Below are 25,337 nucleotides of genomic sequence, written 5' to 3'. Positions count from 1 at the left end.
TCAGTGACTCTCTATAAAGGGTTTCTGAGGCCGTAACTCTTACAGGAGCAGACAGCCTCACCACTATCCCGTGGAACGGCCGGCTGGTGTTCTTCACCACCCACCTTGTATAGGCTAACACTTAATCTATCAGCACCATTAGGGGCCTGAGACAGTTAAAGTTTACTGTGCCAACCTGGCCGAGAAACACAGGTGGGGTAATTGAAGGGCGGAGAGATAAATGGCTCCGTGAGCCTCGCCTTTCTAGTTCTCGGGTCTCTTGCTCTATGATGGTCAGACCAGGCTGCAGCTGCCTTAGCCAGTTCCCTGCTTCAGCTGGCAAGGCTGACTTCCTGCAAGACATCCCCGAAGAGAAGCCATGGACCTACCCTGATGCAGCCCTGAGTTCTGGAGCAGCCGTGTGGAGACCCCTGCCAGTGCTGAGATGCTTACATGTTCACTGATTCGGCTTTCCTCCTGCAGTTGGCATCATTGCGTGTGTTTTGTGAGACTGAGGAGGTCTTTGTGGATTGGTGTCAGACATATGGGCTAATGTTGGACTTGTGGGCTTGGGTCGCACTGGGTTGGGATGTTTTCTTGATGTGCATTTAACCTTTATATAAAACTCTCTCTTATACATGGATTTGTTTCTCTACAATACCCAGACCAACACAGGGTTGTCCTTATAATTTAAAAAGTATTGCTGTATTACGGGTCACACAAATGGTTTGTGCTTGACTATTAGCTTAAAGATTCTTCCCAAAGGGGGCAAATAACAGAAATGTGGGTGAAGGGAGACAATGGACAGTGTAAGATACAAAATAATAACAATATATAATTGATCAAGGATTCACAAGGCGGGGAGGGTTGAGGAGGGAGAGGAAAAAAGAGGAGTTGATACCAAAGGCTCAAGCAGAAAATGTTTTTGAAAGAAGTATTAAATCATATTTTCTGCTAATATTGGTTTAACTTCTAGAGTAATACTTTAGGTTACCAACAAATGATTACAGAATACAGCTTCAGACTTTATTTTTAGGTGGACTATAATCACTACAAGCAACTTAGATAAAGATGAGGCTTTGACCCCCACAAAAAGTTCAGTCTCTGAAATCCATCGGCCAGGGCTGCCCGGCCCTACGGGACGCTATGAGTTGGAATTGACTCGATGCCTAGGAGTTTGGGGTTATTTTTAATCTTCTCTCTCACTCTTGTTTTATTTCCCATATTACCTGTTCTTTCCAACATAGTTTGCCAGATGCAGACATTCTTAAAATCAATGTGTATCACTAGGATGTAAGTCATGGATAATAAAATATCTTATATCATTCTAATTATAGTAATGGGACTTTCTGTATACAAATTTTACTAATTTATTGCTTAAAAAGTCAATTAAATGCTTCGTCCCCCCAATCCCACTCTCGTGATCCCAATTCTACCTTATAAATCCTGCTAGACCAGAGGAAGTACACTGGTACGGATAAGAGCTGGAAACACAAGGAATCCAGGACAGATAAACCACTCAGGACTGACAATGACAGTAGCAATACCAGGAGAGTAAGAGAAAAGTGGGGGGGGGGGTGTATAAAGGGAGAACCAATCACAATGATCTACATATAATCCTCTCCCTAGGGGACAGACAACAGAAAAATGGGTAAAGGGAGACATCAGACAGTGTAAGACATGACAAAATAATAATAATTTATAAATTGTCAAGATTTCATGGGGGAGGGAAGGGAAAAAAGTGAGGGGCTGATACCAAGGGCTCAAGTAGAAAGAAAATGCTTTGAGAATGATGATGGCAACAAATGTACAAATGTGCTTGACACAATGGATGGATGTATGGATTGTAGTAAGAGTTCTACAAGCACCCAATAAAATGATTTTTTAAAGTCAATTAAAAATTTAAAGTTAAAACACCTTTTAAGGCAAACATATTAAATTTAAATTACCCTAACAGAATAAGATATATGGGGCGAAAAATAAACTAACATGAGCAGATTATGTGGGACACTACAGGTGCACTAATAAGAGTACTTCCAGAAATACAATAATACAATACAATGGTAAATGTATCTAACAAGGTTTTTCTATTTGAGAATTATATAGTTTAAACATACCTACCTACCTGGCATGTGGCTGATCAGATGGCTTTGGCCTATTATTGTAAAGTTTATAATTTATAGGACTGCAAAACTGACTATTTCTAAAAGACTGTACTGCAAGAACATCTATGTTTTTGCATTTTATGATTCTTCTGGGTCCCTTAGGTGTTTGTTCTGGGTATAATTAGAAGAATATATTTCTTTTGGCAGCAACTTGTACTCAAATTTAAAAGACATAAATATAATTTAAGAGGCATTGCTTTACCTCAGGGTGCAAGAAGAATAGAAGTATAAGATTAATAATGCAAGCTATTTATATAGAAGATAAAATATAAAGAAGAAAAAGAATACTATTTTATGATCACACATTGAGTCAAGTGCAATGATCAATAATTTTTTAAAGAAACTATCTTTCTTATATTTTAATTTTATGTTTAAAATATGAAAATTGAAGGTAAACAGATGAAAACAATTATGTCACATGACTGCAGAAATCCTAAAAGGACTTCTTATACTTTATAGGTATAAATTTAGTAATTATATTTTCAAAGAATACAATTTTACAGTTATCACAATTTCTATGAATATGAAAAATTCTATGGTTCCTTTAGATGAAGTATCTTTAAGTATTATGCAGATTATCTAGAGGTATAGAAATGTCTTCCAAATTCAAATCAAAATGTCACTTCTTGAGCCAGTTAACTCAGATTCAGTATCCCCACATTGAATTGATAATTTTTCCTCAAATCTATTATGATATAGCACTTAAACATTTCATTGAGTAGTTAATATGAAATCATTTCACATTGCTTTTTAGAGATGATTTAATTTTTAATTTCAATGGAACATATTTGTATATTGCACTTCTAAATAAAAGGACAGACTAAACAAATAAAAACGTGAGATAGACCAAGAAGCCAATAAAGATCCAATATTGACATTGCCCTGGTGATAACTTGTGCATCATGAGGAAATGGGCAAACACCAATAGGGGTATTTCATTAAAACTTGAGGTTCAAGTTTACATAACAGACTAAATAAATAAAAGCATCAATGCTGCAGAAGTATAATTCCACTCTGTATTTCTCACTCAATAATGACTGGTATAAATACAGAATTATGAAATGTTCTCATCACTGAAATCACTGGGGGCTAATGACTTTTAAGACTTTCACTTTGCTTATTAGATAGCTTCTGAAACCTGAGCAGCCGTCTTCCACTCTATGTCTGTCTCCCTGAAGTGCTGATGCAGGCATTCTCTGATGGATGCCTGTTTGACAGCGCTTCGTAGTTTACTGATCCTCGGGGAGACACAGAAGAGTCTCTGCTACCCTTACGATGGTTATTATTCAGTTAATATGAGGAAGGTGATTATAAACTTGTGACAGGCAGAGTTTGAAGCTTTTATAGTTCAAGAAGCAGATTTCAGGTTAAATGTTACTTCCTCATGTTCCTCAAACTGGCTTAAGATTCCAGTGGTCATTCATAATAAAAACAAAATACTTCATATTGCTTGAATTATACTAGCAAATAATAAATCTTGTTAAATTTTTATTTATGAGGTTAACGGTATTTTTCTTACAGAATCTTATAAACATATTCTGAGCTATCATGATATACTAAGTCTCTTTAAAATTAGTATGACAATTGAGGTATATGCTTAAGTCTGAAATTTCTTATTAAATACAGATCTACATAAAGGGAAAATATGACAGAAATTAGATTTTAAATTACAGAACCAACAGACATTTGCTATCTTTCTTAATGGAAAAAAATTAGACTTACTATTAACTAAAACAGTCTGATCAACAACACAGTGCACAAAGGAGCTGGGTTTCCCTCTTTACTTGACGAATGTGGGACGCTGCTGTGAACACTGTCATCTGAGACTGCTAACGAGAAAAGTGAAAGCCACGCTTTCTAAAACACTGTTCTTCAAACACACTCACAAAGTGTGCATCATCTATATCTTCTCCAGTTTCCTTTTTGCTCAATCTAATAAGTAAAAGTCTAAAGGTATTTAAGTTTAGTTATCGAAAGTAAGTCTTTACAGACCAAGAAGCCAAGAAATATCCATGAATGACACTGCCCTGGTGATAATTAGCGCATCATGAGGAAACAGGCAAACACCAACAGGAGTAGTTCGTTAAAACTGGAGGTTCAAGTTTACATAACAGACTGAGTTGAAGTGTGAAGCTTCCGTGTAGGGCCTACTTGTTGCTTAACTGTTCGCTCCACAAAGTTTCCCTCTCTCTCTCCTTTTTAGATGATTATGTCATCCGGAATATCCCCTTTGTCTTCTTCACAGTATCTAATATCGTGATGGGCACAGTGGTAATACCGTGAAGAAAATTTAAACGTATTCTGTTGGTCACAAATCTGTGCATATCCTTCTGTCGAGGAACGTATTTGAAATCAGGATGTAGCTTAAAATTACCTGCTTTGTGTGCAGAGCTGCTGCTTCCTTTCAGGAAAATGATTATTTTTATAATTGCATGATCTGCATACATATCTTTTAAAATGTAATTCGCTTGTTTTTGATATTTATAAAAGTGGAGACCCACTGTATTTCTTTGTGTGTGAAGTAAAACATTTGGGTATATGATTTATGCATGCTATTCCATGCTGTAGGTGAGTATTTTCCATTTTATAATGCATGCTATTCTACGAATGGCTGTCCACAATCTATTCATTCTACGGTGGATGGGTATCTGAGTCGCTACTGCTTTAGGCGACTATGAATAAGCTGCCGCGAGCACATTCAAACATTCTCCTGGTGTGTGTCTGGGATGTTTTGCAAGGTGAAGAAGGTTTTTCTACCTTAGCAATATTGATCTTTTGGGCCAGGTAATTCTTTGTTGTGGGGCTCACCTGTGAATTTTAGGATCATTAACAGCTTTCTAGCCTCTACCTACTAGATGACGGCTTCACTCTCTTGGTTGTAGCGACATGTATCTGCAGACATTGCCAAATATACCGAGGGGGGCAAAGTCGCCCCTGATTGAGGGACACTGGCTTTGAGATTGCTGAAAGATCTAGTTTGAATTAGTCCCATTTATCTTGGAGCTGCTACCTCCCCGTCAAACCAGATCGCACCCACCTCCCTTCCTGCAGCTGTGCTCACTTCCCTCCCACGGAGCAAAGTGGGAAAAACCGAGAGGGATGATGTCTTCGGAGCCTCTGAGCACCCTTTCTCCCTGGACGTTCCCTCCCTCAGATCATCTGTTCCTAGGACAGCCTTGCGTTCCCTTCTACCACATCCAAGTACCGCTGGGGATACTGCCTGGGGTTTAACTATTTTGCGATTCGTCTTCAGCTTTCTTGCTAGCTAGGAAACAGCCAGAGTGGCAAGTCTTGGGTGTCTGACTGCTTCTAGTAAGAAGCATACCTGACAAGGAAGGGCTTGTCCTCGGAGGGGCTCTCCGTCTTCATTTGAACCACTAATTGCTCTCTTAACTTCTGTCTCTCAGATTGCATGATATTAGGGTGAGTTTTCAGACTTTCCATTAATCTCTTCCCCTCCTTTTCCCACCACCACATTGATTCCAGAAGGAAGGGAGATAGCAGCCAAGTCAAGTCATGGCATTTGCTATTTTTCTCTCTTTTCCTGGTTGTCATGTTTTCAAAAGCATGATTACAACCTCGTGCATGAATTATAGAGTGACAACAGGCCTGGACAATCAATAGGTTAGGCACAAAAAGATAGCAGGAACAATGTGTTTGCTAGAAGAGATCGAAGAGGTAATTTAGGTTACCAGCCGTGGCTCTGAATCTTGCTACATAACAAACAAGTATGCAGTAAGTGCATCAGACCAGCTACATGGCCAGGCTCTGCACAAGTGCCTTTTGTGTATGCACATGGTCGGTCAGAGTCTCTCTCTCTCTCTCTCTCTCTCTCTCTCTCTCTCTCTCTCTCGTACACACACACACACCTCTCCTATAAATGAGGAAACTAATGTTATCCCTTATTTTACAGATGAAAAACGTGAGTCACAGAGAGATTAAATTATTTGTTCAAGGCTATGAAGGCTAGGGTGGGGAGACAAAAAACTAGATTTTTCCCCCAAAAGAACTAGATTTAAACCTAGTTAACCTGTGTTCCTGAAGGACATACATAACAATCTGTACTGATAGTTGAAGCCAGAGCCTAAATGTCACTCACTGCTTCGAGTCAGTTCTGATGCACAGCAAGCCTGTAGGGCAGAGCAGCCCGCCCCTCGGGTTTCGGAGACTGTAACTGTGAGGGTAGAAAGCCTCATCGCTCTCCCATAGAGCAGCTGGTGCATTTGAACTGCTGACCTTATGGTTAGCAGTCCAAACGTAACCTCTTACGCCACCAGGGCTCCTGAGCCTAAACATACCGAGACCATAATACCGAAATATAAGTCCTCTCAATTTCTAGACAAGCGTTTCTCAACCTGGGGATGGAACGATCCTTTTACAGGGTCGCCCGATTTATAACAGTAGTAAACTTACAGTTAGGAAGTAGCAATGAAAATAATTCAATGATTAGGGGTCACCACCACATGAGGGACTGTAGGAAAGGGTCACGGCATTAGGCAGGTTGAGAAGCCCTGCTGTGGACTCAAGTCATTTTCATTCACATTCATTCAACATTTATCTCACTTGACAATCATGCAGCCTCAGGAGGGAGGCACCATAATCTCAGGCATCAGAGGAGAAGTGGCCTGAAAGGCAAAGGGAGTTAGTAGCAAAGCCAGCGAGGGAATCTGACCTCCAGAGTCCAGCTGAAACTGGCAACAACTCTGTTCAACTGTTTGAATGCAGAACACATCCTTCTGTAGTACAAGTGTTTGCATCTTTAAATTATTCCTACTCTGTTACGAACAAGGTCATCTGGCATATTGATTGACCTGTTCTGACTTCTCTGTTGAACGGTCATTTTCAACCAAGTACCTAGGTTTAATTTTACAATTAGAATGCTAGGGGATAATTTTGAAGGCCGCAAATCCTAAATTCAAATGGTTGAAATAATTAGTGTTTGAATCAGGACACACAGGACTTACTTAGACATGTTAAGATTATTAGCAAATAGCTACTTTTATCTAAACCATGCCATTCACTAAACTAAAAAAGAAAGGAAGATCATTAAAACCTCTGCCAGGAAAGCTGAAACATACATTGGAAACACTCTCCCCCAACCCCATTTTTTATGTTTCAATTTCAGTACTCAGCCACTATCACTAACTTTGGGACTGCTTGAGAAAGCCAGTACATCGTGACAAACCCATGCCCTGAGCAATTCCTATTCAGAGGAGCCAATGAATTTGGGGTGGGGGGGAGCATGTGACACAGTAATCTTTCCCCCCTCGAAGCATACACTTACTTCTGCTTTTTTACGCGCTTCCATAGCTTTCATAAGCATCATATGTTGGCGCCTCCTCTCTCGTTCCTATTAGGTCAGATAAAATCAGGAAAGTAACTCAACGGCTAACAGTTTGATTTTTAAATGGAAAACAAAACAAAACGAAACGAAACTCTCGGTATAAAGCATGTTTAGCATTTATAGACAAGTCACAGTAAATACTAAATATAAGACAAGAATGGCCAGTCTGTGCATGTTTTAGTTCAGGTTTAGAAAGCAAATACAAGAACAATCAAAAGCAAAAAGGTAAAGCAATGAACATGGAGACAGTGTAAACAGAAGCATACAAGGTTCACTATGGTCAGCTGTGATGCTCCTTCAAAAGCTGGCAGAACAAAGAGCAAAATGGCTGGCTGGAACAGGTCAGTTACCTTACATCTGCCATTAGAAAACCACAAATACTCACTAGAGCCAATTAAGCGAGGGGTTGTGCTATTCCTAAATTTTCAGATCAGACAAAAATGGATTTAGAATAACTTTCAAGTGATGGCTTTAGAGGTGGTTAATTTTATTCCAAGTACCAAAATAATTTTGGCAAACCAAATAAGCCACCAAAAAATTAGAACTTATTTTGATTTGTTTTTTAAGTTTGGATACCAATTTAATTAAACGAATCTTGGTTCACACATAAACATCAATGAAGTGAGGCTTTTCCTGTTTACTGATGTCTGCCACTTGATGCGCTATTTGAAGCCACAAAAGCTGCACCGTGGGCTAATTGTTCAGTGGAACCTGGAAGGCATACAGACAGTATGGGGGTCAGGAAAGGACTCGCTTAATTTCAACGTCTCATTTTGTTTTCAAGTAAAAGATGATGTACTTAAAAAATACAATTGATTTTTTAGATATATTTGGTCCCCCAAAGGGATGTTTCTAGTTTTTGTTGTTGTTTTTTTTAAATTTGTCTATGATATTCTCTCATCAGCCTAACTCAAAATTCCCATTGTGGTCAATGGCAGTTTTGCACCTAGAATGATGGGAGAATGTGGGTCATATTGCACCGGTTTTGATACTGATCCAACTTTCAATGTGACATCAGTAATGCAAACATTTAGAGAGTGGCCTTACAGAAGGCTTAGATGATTCCGTTCACAATCTTAGCTGTGCACCAGGCTTTCTTTATGGACAGACAAGCAGATGTATGCAATGCACTGTGCTGTAAAGCCATGCAGCAGTATGGAACAGGACAGCAGCCAGTGCTACGCTTTATGCATTGCTATGACAACCATATCACAACCAAATCACAATGCGGTGTTAGATGTACGAAAATAAACATACCCATACCATATCTAGTCTATGCCTCTCCAACTCCTGGTAGAAAGAGTTGGCACAACATTATGAAACAGAAATCACAGAGTCATCAAACCCACTTATAACCCCCCAAAAGACACCAATACCAAAGCAAGGCAATCAACCGTAAGATGAAGGGAAAAACTTAAGCAGAAATTATACCAGAAAAATTCCCAGAAACTATTTTGAAGGTGTTTACTTTCCCCCAGAAAGCTCTAAGCAAAATTGTGAAATACAGTCCAACATTGTAAACCTGTGTGCCTACAGACCTGGTGCTTCAGGAGGACCGCTTGTTGTCGCCTCATCTCTTTTTCCTTGAAAATAAGAAAATTTTCATCTGTAATTTCAGGAGAAGATTTCAAACATGCTCAAACTACTAAAAATTCCTGTTTTGAATCTGTTTAGTCTTCTACTAAAAGTCCCTTTTCTGAGATGTAATAGACTTCTATTAGGGTCCATCATACAAAATTGCCAATATTGGGTCCTTTGTTTTACTTATACAATGACACTTTCATGAGGTAAAATTAAAATATATAATCATAAGATTATGATGTTCTGTCGCCTGGTAACATTCCAGCGGCACATTCACTGAGGTGACTGGCTAGGTGGTCAGAGCACATCAGCCATGGCAGGCACATGTGTTTCTTTTACCTTTTAATTTGGATACATAGTGGCCCAAGTCTTAAATTTAAGTGATCAGAACTTTCTGCGTTCTAAAGATCTACTCAGAAGTATTCTCTGTAATTAACAGCAGCGGTTTCATTTCTGAACATTGTGGATGAATCAGAGTAACCAGCGTCTCTGAGATCTTGCTCTAAGCTCTGGTGGCATAGTGGGTTATGTGTTGGGTTGCTAACTTGAAGGTCAAGAGTTTGATCCCATCAGCCACTCTGCAGGATAAAGATCAAGCTTTCTGCTCCCCTAAAAATTTACCCACAAGGGCAGCTCTGCCCTGTACTGTGGTGTCGATATGAGTCCAAATCAGTTCAGTGTCAGTGGTGGTGAAATTATGCTGATTCACTCCCATAATATTGAGGCTTAATGCATGTCACCCATTTCCAAACATTTATAAAGACAAAATCTGGATTACATATTAAGAAAAGCCATGAATGGGAGTAGAAATCTGAAAACAAGAGAGAGAATATGTGTAGAAAAGGTAATAAACCGTTTCCCAGGTTTGTCAGATGTCAGGGTGGTGGCTGCTTCCAAGACCGGTAAGATAGCTCAGGTATCAGTAGGTCATGAACAAAAGGGGAAGTAAGATGTGATGCGATAGAAGGGACATCTCTCTTGTCTTCATGCCAGAAAACTGAAACCACACCCCCCCCCCCCCCCGCCAAAAACACAACAACAAAACCCTTTCAGCTCGAACAACTAACCATGGCTAATTTTATTATTGGGAAATAACAGTTGATAAAAGTTAGGTTCTTGTTTCTGTAGATATTTCATGAGGAAGTTATCATCTAAGGGGAGACTCAGATTTGGGACACAGTCTAAAACAGAAACATAAGTAAGACACGGGTCGTTTGGGAGCGACCGTTTATATCAAGTGACATGGTTTACAGGTATTATGTAATAGTTTGTGCTTCTGATTAAGCGTTTCTTATTTAAGAAAGCATCACATAAAACCTGTATCACAAAATTAAAAAAACAAAAAAAATCCAACAATACATGTATACAAATAAAAGCCTACACACATTGTCTCTAGACTAAACATATTTTTAGAGATTCATTTGAAGAAAGCCATTTCTTTCATATAATCCATACTGGTATAGCAATCATATCGTTTTTATTTTAGGAAATTAAAACTCTGGATTCTCATCTAAACTAACCTTTATTCGTTTCTCGGCCTCCAATAATTTGGCATTTGCCGCTTCTTCCTTCTTTTTCTTTTTAGCCTGTGCATGCAAAACAGGTCTCAGGGTCATGCGACAGCACCACCACAACCCAGAGTATCCCAGACTTGACACGGAGCTACATGCCTCACACAGCACAAAACAATATGTAACATAACATATATACGGAGACAACCACAATCACATAGTTCCCCCCAGTGAGTGTCTTATTTAACATCCTAATTTCATTTTAATTTTAGACCAGTATGAGCATACTAAAAAGTCTTAAATGCATAAGGCTACATGACAATTCTGTTTACCTTCTTCAAATTCTTTTAAAATTCTGAAATAGTTCAATCACAGAAAAGTAATTTAGTTATTTATTTTTATCTTTGAAAGTAAAACAAGACTGCAATAAAAATGTAGCAGCTTAGGTAGATTTTAGCTGATAAAAATAAAAATTAATTCACAAATGAATTATCAGGACACTAAAAAATGTACCTTACTCGAAATTTCTCTTGTAATACTTAAAATTTAGGGCAAAGAAATCCGTTACCCAAATGATTTAAACAAGATACAGTATCTGAATTTTCCTATTTCTGTAAATTGCAGTTTATTAAAGGTGTTGTTGCTTTGTTTTCGTGGAATGGAAACCTGTAATCTTTCATGAAGCATTTTGACTATCAAGATCATTATATCAAATTTGAGTCTCATCATCTTAAGTCCATTAAGTATCTAATAGTTTCATATGGTTATTGCCAATTTACTTTAGGATGAAAATATTTTCAATTTGGGGTTTTCAAAAACTAATTTGAAATCATTTTTTAAAAAGGACACATATATTTCCAAAAGGAAAAAGTATCCATGGCCCTGGGGAGTGAAGTGTTTTTGAAAGTAGATGAAGTCTCCTGAGTATCTAAGCCATTAAACTCAATTTAAACATTAAAAGTTCATTTTTTTAAAGTTTATTTTCACAATCGTGGATAAAAAAATGGAGACATGTCTGCATAGATACACTGCACTGAGCATGATTTGCTTTTCTCTCGATGATTCGGGCAGCTGTTTTGATCGTCAGTCACACAGCACAGCTGCATTGATGGAGGCCTTTGGGCTCTTATGATGTGGGCATTGCTTGCTTTTCTACGAAAAGATTGCAGACGGTTGCTAGGCTTTTGAGTTCCCAGATATGCTGGTTACAGTTTTTCCTTGACTGGTTCAATTTGGGCTGTTATTTTTGGTTGCTGCTGTTAGCTCAGTTCTAGTCGGCTGTGGGCTGAGAGCTGCATTAGAAACCAGGTCTCCAAGCTGGTTAAGCTGTTTTTCTAAAATTAGTATTTTACTTTCATGTTTCTATTGCTTATTTTTGTACACCTTTATTTCTACCTGACAGTCATTATTTGTTAGAAACCTTAGTCGTCTTTCTAAAAGTAAGTTAGTTTAACTGCATGAACTGTATGTCAACCATATTAGTTGCTTAGAAATTTCCCTTTCCCTTTGTCTTATTTTCTGGGTTTTTATTGCTAGGGTTAGATAGGCTTGCTAAATGAGGGTGACCCAGGTAAGGTCTCACTGGGCATGATACATTATATTTAAAGAAAATTTCTTACAAGTTATTTTTGATGACTGAGAGAATATGTAGGCAAAATTTTCATTTGGCGGACTTAAAAAATATGACTCTACTACTTTTATTATCTTAAGTTCAAGAGTTCTACCTCTAGGATTTGTTGAGCTCGAAGTTCTTTTTCCATTCTGATTTGCTGTATTCTCTTAATTTTTTCCTGCAGGAAAAATTATGATTTAAGATGAAATAAAATAAGTATCTAGGTAAAAATGTTAAATGGGATAAAATCATTTAAAAATGTAATTACAGAACTACCAAGGGCTTCCCAAGTCTAATAATTTAGCTTAACAATATATATATTTTCATGCCAAATAAATGGGTTTATAAAATTTCTCAACATTATTTGTAAAGTACATGCTAAATAAACATATAAAACTGGGTAAACCAAGCTGATGTAACTTATATAAGCTGGAAATCTTTATAAATCTCTCACATTACAAAACAAACAAACTGAAAATCACCACAATTTGAACGGAATATAGGGCAGCGTAACGAGGATTCAGAAAACCCATGTCTGACACTGGGTTAGCTACAGTCATTGGATGACGTTCACCAAACAGTAATTACTCATCTATAAATTGGGGAGAGATGGTTGACCTCGCTATTTTCTTTTTCTCCTAACCCTAACCCTACCCTCTCTTATTTTCATTGAGATTACATTTGAAAACTTTTTAAAGGAAAAAACACCACATAAGTGCAATAGATTATTAACAAAAATTTCTAGACTATAATTTCTTATTTTACATGCTGAGTAACAGATTATGACATCTCTTTTCAAAATGAGTAAGCCAACTTCAGAACAATCTGTAAGAATACTGAGACAGGAATTTATTTCAATTCAGCCTTGACGAGGGTTAGTCACAGGGCGCCACTTCATGTCCTGACTATTGGCTGGGTTTTAGAATTTTGTGATTACCCAAATTTTGATAAAAACCCTTACCTATTGACTTAAGAATATTATCTCCTAGGCTATGAAGCACACGGTTAGTACCCCCACATTCACAAACCCCTCTAAAAGGCCTGAGGCGACACTGAGAGGAGGAGGATGCCAGCACAGTGTGACAAAAATACCCCAATGATCCCCTCACCCTCATGCCCCTACGTCCAAATCGCACTGACTTCTCAAACAACTTCCAGAGGCAACATATTTTATATTGTTGTATATAAAAATACCTGCTACAATTTCCAGGTGTGAGTTGTGCCTTTTGAAACTATAATGTGCTATCAGGTGGTATTTCTGGTCCAGTGCCGAGGCTAAAATGGCATCAGCAAAGGACTGTGTGAGTATATTTAGTCTGCACTGTGATTTTCCTGTACTTTGTTGGCCAGAAGGGATGAATCAGATGGTTTTCCAAGGCCAGCTTTAAAATAAGTATCTTGATAAATCTCTAAAAGCAGCTCATTTGCACCAGCCTTTTAGGGCCTTGAGATTGCTGTACTTTTTCAAGGAGCAGCAAGGACTATGTGGATTTAGGATATGGCCACTTCTATGTTTTAGGTCTCAAAATGAAATGTAAGGCACTGATGGGTTCTGCTGACTCTCCAGACATTAGGTAAATCTGCTGTACAGACCACTTCAGCATACTGAACATTACTTTGAGGACTAAGGTGAGCCTGACCCAAGCCCTGGTAGTCTCCCTTGCATCATATGCATGTGGGAAGCTGGACACTAAATAAAGAAGACGGAAGAAAAATCAATGCATGTGAATTGGGTGCTGGCAAGAATAGTAAAAATATCATGAACTGCTAAAAGGCCAAACTGATCTGTCTTGGAAGAAGTACTGCCAGAGTGCTCCTTCCAGGCAACAATGGCGAGATGCTGTTTTACATACTTGGGCTTATTGTCAGGAGGGGCCAGTCCCTAGAGAAGGACATACTATTTGACAAAATATAGGGCAGCTAAAAAGAGGAAAGCCTTTGACAAGATGGACTGACACAGTGGCTATAACAATGGGCTCAGGCATAGGACCAGCTGTGAGCTGGTGGAAGACTGGGCAGTGTGTCGTTCCGTTGTACATCAAGTCGCTATGGGTCAGAAACTCCTTGATGGCACTAACATCAGCCCAAATCAGGCGGAACCTGGGGTAATCACAGCACATCCAACCCAATCAACTTATTTAGCAGCTATCGATATAGAACACACTGATTTTATTTCATGCCCAGGAACAATGGTTTGTTGTTTAAAGGTAGAGGGGGTGTGTGTGGGGTGTGTGTGTGTGTGTGTGTTTTAAGGATGGTAATTTTTTAAAAGGCTAATAAGGTAAAATTTTAACTAATGGAAGATGAAAACGTCTGTATACCTAAGTATACAGACATGGGTTCACATGTTCCCTTCTTGAGTGAGGTTTAATACCTTCTTTCTTAATATTTTACCTATAATAGCTTAAAATTACTCACTTTATCTAAATTTAATTTTGAAACTACATAGGAGAGAAAGATTATAGATAAGAGTTATAAAACATAAAACCCTGGGTTGGCTAAAATAATATTTGCTTCTTTATTTTTTCACAGTAATTTTTAAATGACTCCCAAAGCATTCAGAATCAGTGAGCACTTTTTTTTTTTTTACTAACTAGTGACACAGTGGTTCATGCACTGGACGGTGGTTCTCGCCCAGCAGGCACTCAATAGGAGGGAAACGCAGCTGCCAGCTCCTCTCGAGACGTGCAGTCTGAGGGACTCATGGGAGCAGTCTGACTCTGCCCAGCAGGTATCGAAGAGTAAAAATTGGCTCTATGGCATTGAGTTTTGTTTTTAATTTAAAATGTTTTATATACCTTACAGTGGACATTTTGTTACTAAAATATGAACATGAACATGTAAGTAATATCCTTCATTTATTGATATGTTGATGTATAAAACTTCAAAGCTGTTCAAGATATAAACTAATATTTAAAGTCTGCTGGGAGGTAAATCTATAGCGATAGTAACTGGATTAAAAGTTCCTTAGGTTATGGCAGAGGAGGCTGGGGGAGAGTGGGAAGCTGGGTACAAGAATGAAGAGCCTGTTCTAAAATTGACTGTGGTGATGACTACACAACCCTTGTTAATGTATCTATACCAATAAACTGTATGGTATTTGGATTGTGGTAGGTAGATAATTTCATGTCAACTTCAAGATGTATACAAGTGATATCCAGCCTGTCTTTCAGGTCACAGCCTGATGGAGCATCCTTGGGGGTGTGGCCTTCTCATAAGGAACCACACCCCTCTCTCTGCCACTGACCCTGGAGCTGTTGGAGCCCTGCCAAGTTTCCACTAACCTTGGGTCCACGTGACTACCCCACAGGCCAGTGATCTTCCCGCAGTCTGGGTCATGGCACGTGGCAACACTTAGACTGGGCTGGGATGCTTTCGTGATGGATAATTACTTCTCAATATAAAACTCTATCTTACACATATGAGTGTCACTGGATTTGTTTCCCTAGTCAAACTGGCCTGAATTATAGGCCAATAAAACCGTTGAAATAAAAATCTACTGGGATATTAAAAAGATTTAAATTAACCATTTACTAATCTTTTTTTTAAAACATGGTAGCAAAACACTTTAAAGCATGAGGCAAATTTTTAACTAATGGAAGATAGCAGCTTTCTATAAAGAGATACCTCAATGTGAAATACAGTTATTTAAGACATGAAAATAAAAAATAATGTCAAAATATACCAATACAAATAGGTCCCTCCAATAAGGTTGGTGCCTTGGAAGTCAGTTCTAATGCAGAAACCTACCTGCTGTTTCATAATCTTTATCTGTTCTTTTTGTTTTCGCTTCTCCTCAGCAGCCATTATTGCTGTGAGGAGAAAAAAACAGCACAGATATGAGAAGAAATTTCTCGTAAATTTTCCAAATTCACTGTTCACATTTCTGTAGTCTTTTAAGTTTGCCTACCTTGCTGCTTTTTTGCTTCTTTGGCAACCCGAGCCTGTTCCTGTTTTTGAAGTTTTCGCAAAAGTTTTATTTGTGCTGCTTGCCTAGCTATTTCTGAAAAACACAACATTTCACAAAGCATTATGAACCAGTCTCTACAGCCACTGACTTAAAAGCAACTGATGTGTGGCGTAAGTTCCATCGTGAAGAAGAAGACAGAGAAGAAATTCGCCGAATCTTAGACAAGCAGAGAGCGGTGTGGCAGAAAATGCCACGTTCATTTCTCTTAGAAATTCCCAAACCAGCAGCTCATCAAGTATGCTGCTGTGCACACACACACACACACACACACACACACACGAACACACACACACACATACACACACACACACGATGCTCTCTTCAACCTGCGTGCATGGGCACGCGACAGTAAAATGACTCTTTTCACAGTTTGTATAATCCTTGGTAAGGATGGAAAGCAGCTGCTAATTCTAAGAATTACATAATATATAAAAAAGAGAAAGCACCCCTCCCTCCAATGAAACAAAGACAAATCCTCCCAAATTTAATATGTAAGCCAGCTGGACCAACGGCAATGGCAATGAGCTGCTAACGGGCAGGGTCACTAGCAGTTGGAAACGAGAGCAGTGAGGTTTGTTTTGTTTTTAGACCCATGACAGTGGTCCTACATCTAACAGCTTCAGTTTGGAAGAAAAGAGACTAAACCCTCTACATATAAAGGATGCAGAAGAAGCGTCAAATGAGATTTCAGGATAACCTGGCTCTCATAATTTTCAAAGATTAACCTAAGAAACTGGAGCAGACAACATAATTACCAGCCAAATTCCTCATTCCTCTCTGTATCTTGGCCATTTGTTAGGCAACTTTGTAGCTCCCTCCTCTTCAAGGTGTAATACACCTCCCTTCCTTAATTCTGAATTTGAGGAGCCCTGGTGGCATAGTGGTTAGGCATTGGGCTGCTAAGTACAAGGTCAGAAGTTTGAAACCACCAGCTGGTCTTTGTGAGAAAGTGGAGGCTTTCCACTCCTGAATAGAGTTATCGTCTTGGTAACCCATAAGGGCAGGACTGCCCTGTCCTATAGGATTGCTATGAGTTGGAACTGACTCAATGGCAGTGAGGTTGGTTTTGGGTTTTGATTCTTAATTCTGCCACTTGATGTCCTCTGGCCAGGAAGACGTGATGTAAGTGTGTGTGCCACAGTCAACACCGGCTCACAGCAACCCCACCCGACAGCAGGACTGCCCCTGGAATTGCTGGGCGGTAATCTTTATGGAAGCACATCTCACCTTCTGTGCAGCTGCTGGTGGGTTCAAACAGCTGGCCTTTCAGTTAGCAGTGGAGCTCTTAACTGTTAGGCCTCCAGGACTCCTTGTGACACCACTAGAGGTTTGAAAACACACTGGTGCTCTTGTCTTGCCTGTACTATGCGGACACGCTTGAGACTCCTCAACTAGCTGAGCTCACACAGGTAAAGAAATGCAGCCAGTATGAGCAAGGTTGTCGAACCATCGTCAATTGATTCCTCTGCAGATGCAATTAATGCTTAATGCTGTGTGCCACTAAGGTGTTGTGTCTGTCTTCCTTTTCACCCCTGCATTACTGTCCTAGCAGGTACCAGATACGAAAGTCGTGCAACGTCATTGTTTTCTCCTGCTGGCAAATTTGGACAGAGTGCTCCGACCTCTGAAAGTGTCTGCCCTAAGGTCACTGACACTCATTTTTAAAAAGCCCACTTTTCAGCAATAACAGAGTTTTAAGGAACCCAACAGACTAATCAATAAGGACCTTAGAAACCCGATCTTTATTAACAATTTTTTACAATTTATTGAATCCAGGTACTGTTGGGTTAAATTTACATGACCTTGTTTAATTTCCACAACAGCCTCATGAAAGAGGTAATCGTGTGCTCAGCTTAGAAGTAAACTAACTCATGACCAGAGAGATTAAGTAGGAGAGCCAGGACGGACTCCATCTTTCTGAACTCCACAGTTGATAAACTAACTGTCTCTGCATGCCGTGAGAGGATTTTCAGCTGAGAACTTAATACTTTGTCCAAGGACAGCTGAAGCAAAGCTCCTTACAGAGTTCTTTAAAGGCTTTAAAACAGGGGTGTGTCAGGACCAGCGGTGAGAGTGGCGACACTGGGAGGGAAGGGGGTGTAGAAAGGGGGAACTGATTTTGGAGATCTACATGTAACCTCCTCTCTGGGGGATGGGCAGTGGGAAAGTGGGTGAGGGGAGACGCCGGGCAGAAGATAAAATAATAATTTATAAATTATTAAGAGTTCATGAGGGAAGGGGGAGCAGGACTGGAGGGGGAGGGAAAAAAGGAAAACGAGCTGATTCCATGGAACCCAAGTGGAAGACGAATTTTGAGAATGATGAGGGCAACGAATGTATAAGGGTGCTTTACTCAATTGATGTATGTATGGATTGTGGTAAGAGTTGTATGATAATTGATGTATGTATATGTATGGATTGTGATAAGAGTTGTATGAGCCCCTAATAAAGTGTTTTAAAAAAAAGAGTTGTATGAGCCCCAATAAAATGATTTATTTAAACACAACAACAAAAAACAGGGGTGTGTATGATGTTAAAGGGTCAAATTTTGTCCAGTAAACTGGCAGCACTGATGAATGATAAAATAGGACCGGCGATTAAAGTACATTTCTAATCTTCTGATAATTTCAATATTAGAAGGCTATACCAATTACCAATTGCTATAAAGTTGGTTCTGACCCACGGTAACATCATGTAAACCCATTGCTAGGTGCAACTTGATTCTGATTCCTAATTGGCAGGGGAAGCAAATTATTTAATGTGGTTCTTCTCCCCAGTCTCTAACTCCCACCAAATGACCTCCGCCTGCACGGGTCTGGGTAGGAAGGTGGGGAAAGACACTGATAGGACTCACCTGGGAGCTACTGTGAACACGATTTCCTGGTGTGCAATCCTGCTGTGTGTAAAATGAGCCCCTGAGAAGCAGGAGGAGCGATCTCATTATCAGCAAGACCCAGGAATGCCGGGTTCCTCTGGACCCGAGATGTCTGCATAGTGCACCTCCTGGATTCAGGTGGCAGGTACAACGTGAGAGGAACCAGAGCACGGGATAGAGTGGGCAGACTTCCCAGCCTTTAGAGCAAGTTGAGTGCTTTTGTGCCAGAAACTGGCTTGGGAAGTGGTGTGCCTCTGGGCCCTCAATTGGGGAAGCTGGCACATGGTAGTAGAGCAGAGTGCCTTCAGACTGAGGCTTACGGGTGTGGGGTGTCTCTGGACACTTAATTGAGGGAGTTTGGCTTGCCGACCCAAGGGGCTTGAGCTGAATACTTTGGGGTTAAGGTTTATAGTGGAGCGGGATGTCCCTTTGGGCATTTATTAGCAGATCTGAACGAATTTTGTAACGTGTCCCGATAAACAATTTTCCTGGGCATTTCTCACTAGCATTTCAACTTGTTGCCTTCCTTAACCAACCCTTTAGGCATGAGCTTTGTCTGTGTGTTCTCTGTAGAAGTAAAATGGCGTTAACTAAGACAACACAATGATGACCCTAGAGTTGTGTGTCAAAGCCGAATTGCTCCCTGAGGTTTCCATGGCTATAAATCTTTACAGTAGCACAGTACTCCATCTTTCTTCTGTGGAGTGGCTGGTGGATTTAAACTTCAGGCTAGAAGTCTTATCTTTAACCCACGGTACCACCAAAGCTCCTATTCTAAGGCATCTTAAAACTTCCCAGTGTCTATCTGTGACTTGGCTCTAAAACCACTTCTCCATTTTAGCTATCTCTTTGTGTAATGCATCACTCTTCTGGAACCAAATTCTGTCTTAGTTATCTAGTGCGGGTATGACAGAAATATCCTAAATGGATGGCTGTAGCAAACAGAAATGTATTTTCTCATGGTTTAGTAACCTACAGTTTGACGCCTGGCCACCAACAAGCTTTCTCCGTTAGCCCTAGACGAGGTTGCTCGTCTGTTTTGAGACTCTGCTCTGGGACATCCTTCATGAGGCTGCCATCTTTCTTTGCCACCGTTCTCCTTGCTAAACCCAAACGCACTGTCATCGAGTCGATTCTGACTCGTATAGAGACCGTATAGGGCAGGGTAGAATTGCCCCACCCCCCCGAGTGTTTCTGAGACTTCACCTCTTTATAGGAGTAGAAAGTGCGGTGCTGTCTTTCTCCCTCAGTGGCTGGTGGTTTTGTACTGCTGACCTTGCGGTTAGCAGCCCAACACATAACCACATCACCACCAAGGCTCCCTTGCTATTTTGTATCTGAATTTAATATCTCAAAAAAAATAGACTCGAATATACACTACACTGCCCGATAAACATAACAAACACAATCAGCAAACAGGATTATAATCGCCGTGCCCAAACAGGGTAATAACCACAGGCACAGAGGTTAGGACTTAGAACACATATTTGGGGGAGGACATAATTTAATCTGTAACACCAGTTTTATACTTCTAGCTAAACAGGACAGGGTGTGTTTATGATCATGGTTCTTGAAAGGAGAATATATAACCAAAGAACGCCAGTTACCAGTGGGAAACCCTAATTTCTTTGTATTTTAACCCCAATGTCCACTTTTCAGAAATCAAAAACAACGGCAAGCAGTCTTAAGTAAAACACATACTGTACATACTTGAGTACAAACCAACCCTAGTATCAGCCGAGGCACCAAATTTTTCCACAAAAAAAGCATTAAAAATGTGCTGAAAAAGTCGGCCTATACATGAGCACATATGGTAGTCCTTTTTTCTAAAATCAGTGACTATTATATATGTTCTAACCTTGAGCTTGCAGTTTTCTGAGCAGTTTGGCATCCGTGTTGTCCAGGAATTCGGCATTTCCCACATTCGGGGGCCGACCCTTCCGACGACGCAGTCTTGCTTCCTCTCTTGCTCGCTGCCTGTCTGGATTTGGGGGTCTTCCTCTACGGCCGTCCATGGCCCTGATGCGAGGAATGACATCCTCTTCTTTCAAAAGACACCACTGCATTCCCTTGAATTAATATTTGATCAAAACATGAACAAATAAACTTGAGAGTATGCAAAAACGGCACATATTTTAAAGAATGGCACAAACCTCAGGAAGTTAATAAATATCGATTCAGAATTGCTCATATTCTTGGTGTGAATGCCTACATGTATGACAGATTCAAAAGCTTCATGACAAAATGGAATTTTTCCACAAAACTTCTGAAGCCCCTTCATATACCTCAATACATATACCTGTATGGACAATTCTTATGATCACCTGCAATAGGTAGGCTATCCAAATTACAGATGAGCAGAAGTTTCTCTTTATATATGTACCACTGCTAATAAATGAAAAAAAAAAGACTATCTGAATTTTGCAATACTCAATGAATGAATGGATTGAAGCACCAAGTTTGACTGACCGACTACATCAGCCAAAAGGAAGAAATTGGACAGCTTCCTTGAGGCACATCCCATCATTTATAAAGCAGTGCTGCTTCCCAAACAACGAAACCTGAATTTTATCAAGCCTTTAGGCTCAACTATCATAATATATATACTTCACAGGAAAAAGAGTGAGTAGAGTAGGTTAAATAAAGCATGTAGCAAAATCCAGTCAGTGGAAAATTCTATGAATGGTCTTGGTTCTTCACCAAATATATTTTAAGTAAAAAATAATGGGAGCAATTAAAGAAGTCTTAAGAGATAGAGCAGGGGAGCGGGGAGGGAGGGGAAAAATGAGGAGCTGATACCAGGGCCTTAGGTGGAGAGCAAATGTTTTGAGAATGATGAGGGCAATGAATGTACAAGTGTGCATTATACAATTGATGTATGTATGGATTGTGATAAGAGTTGTATGAGCCCCTAATAAAAGGATTAAAAAAAAAGAGCAAACAATCCCAATGTTGAGATCTCATAAGGGTGAGTCAAAAAGCACTGCTACAAAATCACAGAAATTTTTACTAAAGAAAACTATGCAAATGTCAAGTTGTTGTCTATTGATATATCCTCCATCAAGGTCTACCCACTTCTGAAGACAATGCCTGTGTTTCTCCAACATAGGAGAATTCTACACTCTTTCTATTTACACATCAAAGTAGCACTTTTGGCATCCTCTAGGGACTCTAGTTGTGCTCCTTCTCAACTGCTCTTTGAATTTTGGGGGTAAAAAAGTCTGAAGGGGCAAGATTAGCTGTAGGGTGAATAGGGTAAGATTTCACAAGGAAATTCTCCTAAGACAGACTACTGTTCAAGAATGAATATGCTGATTGTTCAGATCGAGGGGGAAAAATTCCTTGGTACAACTATTCTGGCCTTTTTTTTCTCTCACCAATTTTCCTAAAATCTCTTCCTATTAAGGCCCCGTGATCATTCTGCGAGAATGATCACATAATAGGCTTTAGAGAAATCACAGGAACCGCCCACACAGAGTCACTGTAACCTTCCTAACCTTCTGAGGAAGGTGTCTTTGTTGGGTTCTGTTCTTGTTGAGCTGGTGTTGACTTCTGATTCCCTACAAGGTGTCTTTGTTGGGTTCTGATTCCCTATGCAAGATGGGAAGACCTCTGCAAGCCGTGAACGTTATATGAGCTGATTTTCAGTCCGTCTCCATAATTACAACAAAAACTACGCTGAAATCTGTTTAGCATCACGTCAACACATAGGCCTCCATGGATGGATGAGTGGTCACTACATGTGGGCTGGATGGGAATCAAACGCGGTCTCCTTCATGGTAGGTAAGAATCTACCACAGAAGCACCACTAGGTGTATTCTATTACCTTGTCTACCTGCATATATACTTAACATTTCCATTAGTTTCCTGAATGAGGCACACATGAAGTTATACTTAATTAATATCGTCCTTAGAACCACAATCCCTTATGTGATTTAATTCTGGATCCCAAATGGCTGTCCCATTTTGTGAGGCATTATCTGCTAAGGAACAATAAGAGAAAGATTAAGATCTGAGCTTAGGAGAGGGTGTGAATGGTACCACACTCTTTGTTTAACGGTTACCTTGGTTACCGTTACTTGTAGTGTTTGCATGGAATGATGTGCTACAGCTGAGAGGACAGTGGCCTGGAAAAAAAAGTCTGGTTGATTAAGATTTAGGAGGAAGCCAATGCCAACTGGAGACATCCTGCTAGAGCCTCCAAGTCATATGTGCATAAATATGATACAGTCCAGGGGTGGAAAAGACTACTATGATTTGGGTGAGGGGGTTACATGTTAGTTTGATTGCACCACATAATTCTAACTCAAGGACCTTCCCTGCATGGGTCTGCTAAGAAGGTGGGGGAAGATACTGATAGGATTCACCGCTAAGTGTTGTGAACAGGCTTCCCTGTAATGTCACCTTGCTGCGTATAAAACGAGCCCACCAAGCAGCAGGGGGTGTAATCTCATCACTAGCATGGTCTTCTGGACCTAGCATCTAGCATAGCCCTGCCTGACCTTTGGAGTTTGGACTGAGCAGCATCCACCAGCACCTGAGACATTGCCTCCAACTTCCAGGAATTTCCGTGGGACCCTGTAGTGATTTCACAGAAACCACGTGAGGGAATATCCTCCAGGGAGGTGGGGAATGAAACAGACTTAACATGTGGGAAGAGCTGGACTTTGGGGATTTTCTTCAATCTTCAAACTAGTTCCTTGGAACTAGTTTAGTATTAATGCTTACCAAAAAAAAAAATTATTACCATACCCACAAACATAATACTCATGTTTTATACAGTAAATGAACTGTTCTGTATGTAGACATCATCTAATTATTATCTATTGCATATATCAATCAATATAAATACATGTTATAGTCCATGATTTACCATCCAAAATAATAAGTTCACATATAGTAGAGGTGTTCCTTTAAAATAATTTTTAATTATAGTCATATATATGTTTATACAGTTAAGTCCTTTGATGTAAAGGGTAGGTATAAAAATCTGTTAAATATGCTTTTCTCTAAAAAGAACATTGAACTAGGAATTTCCTTTGGACCAGCAGAGACAACCAAAGCAGTACAGATTTCTTGAGCCGTATTTCATGCTGTCTTTTCTAATCACTATGCGTCTATGACTATTTCCATGAAAAAGGGACAAAAATACAAATACTGTTCATGCTACTAAAATGGATAAAGGTAATCTCAGTATGTTCCACGCACTTTGGATAAATGATATACCGTGATCTTCACAAGTACTCCACTTCATAAGGTAGCTTTTATTGTCCTGACATTGCCATCGAGGAAATCCACACACAGTGAAGGGAAACGATTTGTCTCAGGTATAGCACTAGCAATGGTATAGAGCTGTCATTCAGACTCCGGACTGTCTCATCTTAAAACCGAGGCTTCAACCACTATACAGACCTAATTGGTGTTATAAAGTTGTTCTTAGACTTGAAAAGTGACTGATGAAAATATTCAGTCATAAAAGCACAGCCAAGGTTATGACAAGGAAGAATTGTCCGTAAAAATAAATAGATGAAAAACGAGTACACACAGTTACATTTCTGTATGTTAAAAATACTTTATCAAGCCCTTTCAGTAATTCTCAAACTAAAATAATTTTAAAATTCTAAGAAAAATGAGAATTTTGAAATGAGATTTCAAAATTATGTCAAGAGGAGCAATAGTTATAGCACCTGCATGTTTAGGCTATAAACCACTAAGAAAGAAGCCATCAATACATTTTTATGTTCACCAGCATGGGAAGCTTTTGAAGACTTTCAGTTTTCATTTTTCTATTATACTCACAGGCAGAAAGGCAACATGCATCACATAAATTGGAAAATAAAAAAGTCACATTTGTGACACTTGGAGCAGCAGAGAGACTCATAAAAGAGTCTGTAACTGAATCTGCATTCGGGTTTCAAAGTATCTTATTAATACAAAAATCAATTTTTGGAAAAGATTTAAAGGGCTCTATCAACTTCTTTTATCCAGATATAATTTTATGTATTTGTGTCTTATCATGCTAGGAAAACATACCTGTGTCAGAAAGGGAGTAGACGACCATTTCAATGCCCCTAAACTTACCACACAAACGGTGACATTATCATTTACAGTTTTTTGCCCTGGGCATTTGGAAAATACCATCAAAGGGAATTGCATATATTGAGTTAGATGTAATGTTTTCTGAGTCGTAGGGTATTGAAAATTAGAAAAGGATGGTTGGGGAAAGTTGAAGCTTTTATTACAGCTTTAATTCACCGAACAGCCAAAAGAATTGTGGCTTTAAAAGGATTATGGAAAATA

General features: G+C 39.4%; 1 protein-coding gene across 10 annotated transcripts in view; it reads right to left on the bottom strand.

Moving 5' to 3' along the window:
• BAZ2B (bromodomain adjacent to zinc finger domain 2B) overlaps positions 1-25,337 on the bottom strand; it is a 388,953-nt gene that overhangs the window by 40,142 nt on the left and 323,474 nt on the right. For 7 of the 10 annotated variants that reach the window (XM_075529673.1, XM_075529679.1, XM_075529682.1 and 4 more), the window contains 8 exons: positions 20,896-21,106; positions 16,103-16,195; positions 15,943-16,004; positions 12,305-12,370; positions 10,590-10,655; positions 9,027-9,071; positions 8,746-8,778; positions 7,429-7,494 (listed from right to left, as the gene is read on the bottom strand). In XM_075529673.1, coding sequence (XP_075385788.1) covers positions 7,429-7,494; positions 8,746-8,778; positions 9,027-9,071; positions 10,590-10,655; positions 12,305-12,370; positions 15,943-16,004; positions 16,103-16,195; positions 20,896-21,106 — 642 coding nt within the window. The remainder of the gene's footprint in view (positions 1-7,428; positions 7,495-8,745; positions 8,779-9,026; positions 9,072-10,589; positions 10,656-12,304; positions 12,371-15,942; positions 16,005-16,102; positions 16,196-20,895; positions 21,107-25,337) is intronic. The other 3 variants (XM_075529678.1, XM_075529680.1, XM_075529683.1) reach the window with 1 other exon arrangement.

This window comes from Tenrec ecaudatus, chromosome 13 (assembly GCF_050624435.1).
Source record: "Tenrec ecaudatus isolate mTenEca1 chromosome 13, mTenEca1.hap1, whole genome shotgun sequence".
Classification (NCBI taxonomy): domain Eukaryota; kingdom Metazoa; phylum Chordata; class Mammalia; order Afrosoricida; family Tenrecidae; genus Tenrec; species Tenrec ecaudatus.
The sequence above is the reverse complement of the archived record's forward strand: the minus strand, read 5'-3'. Positions and strand labels throughout refer to the sequence as shown.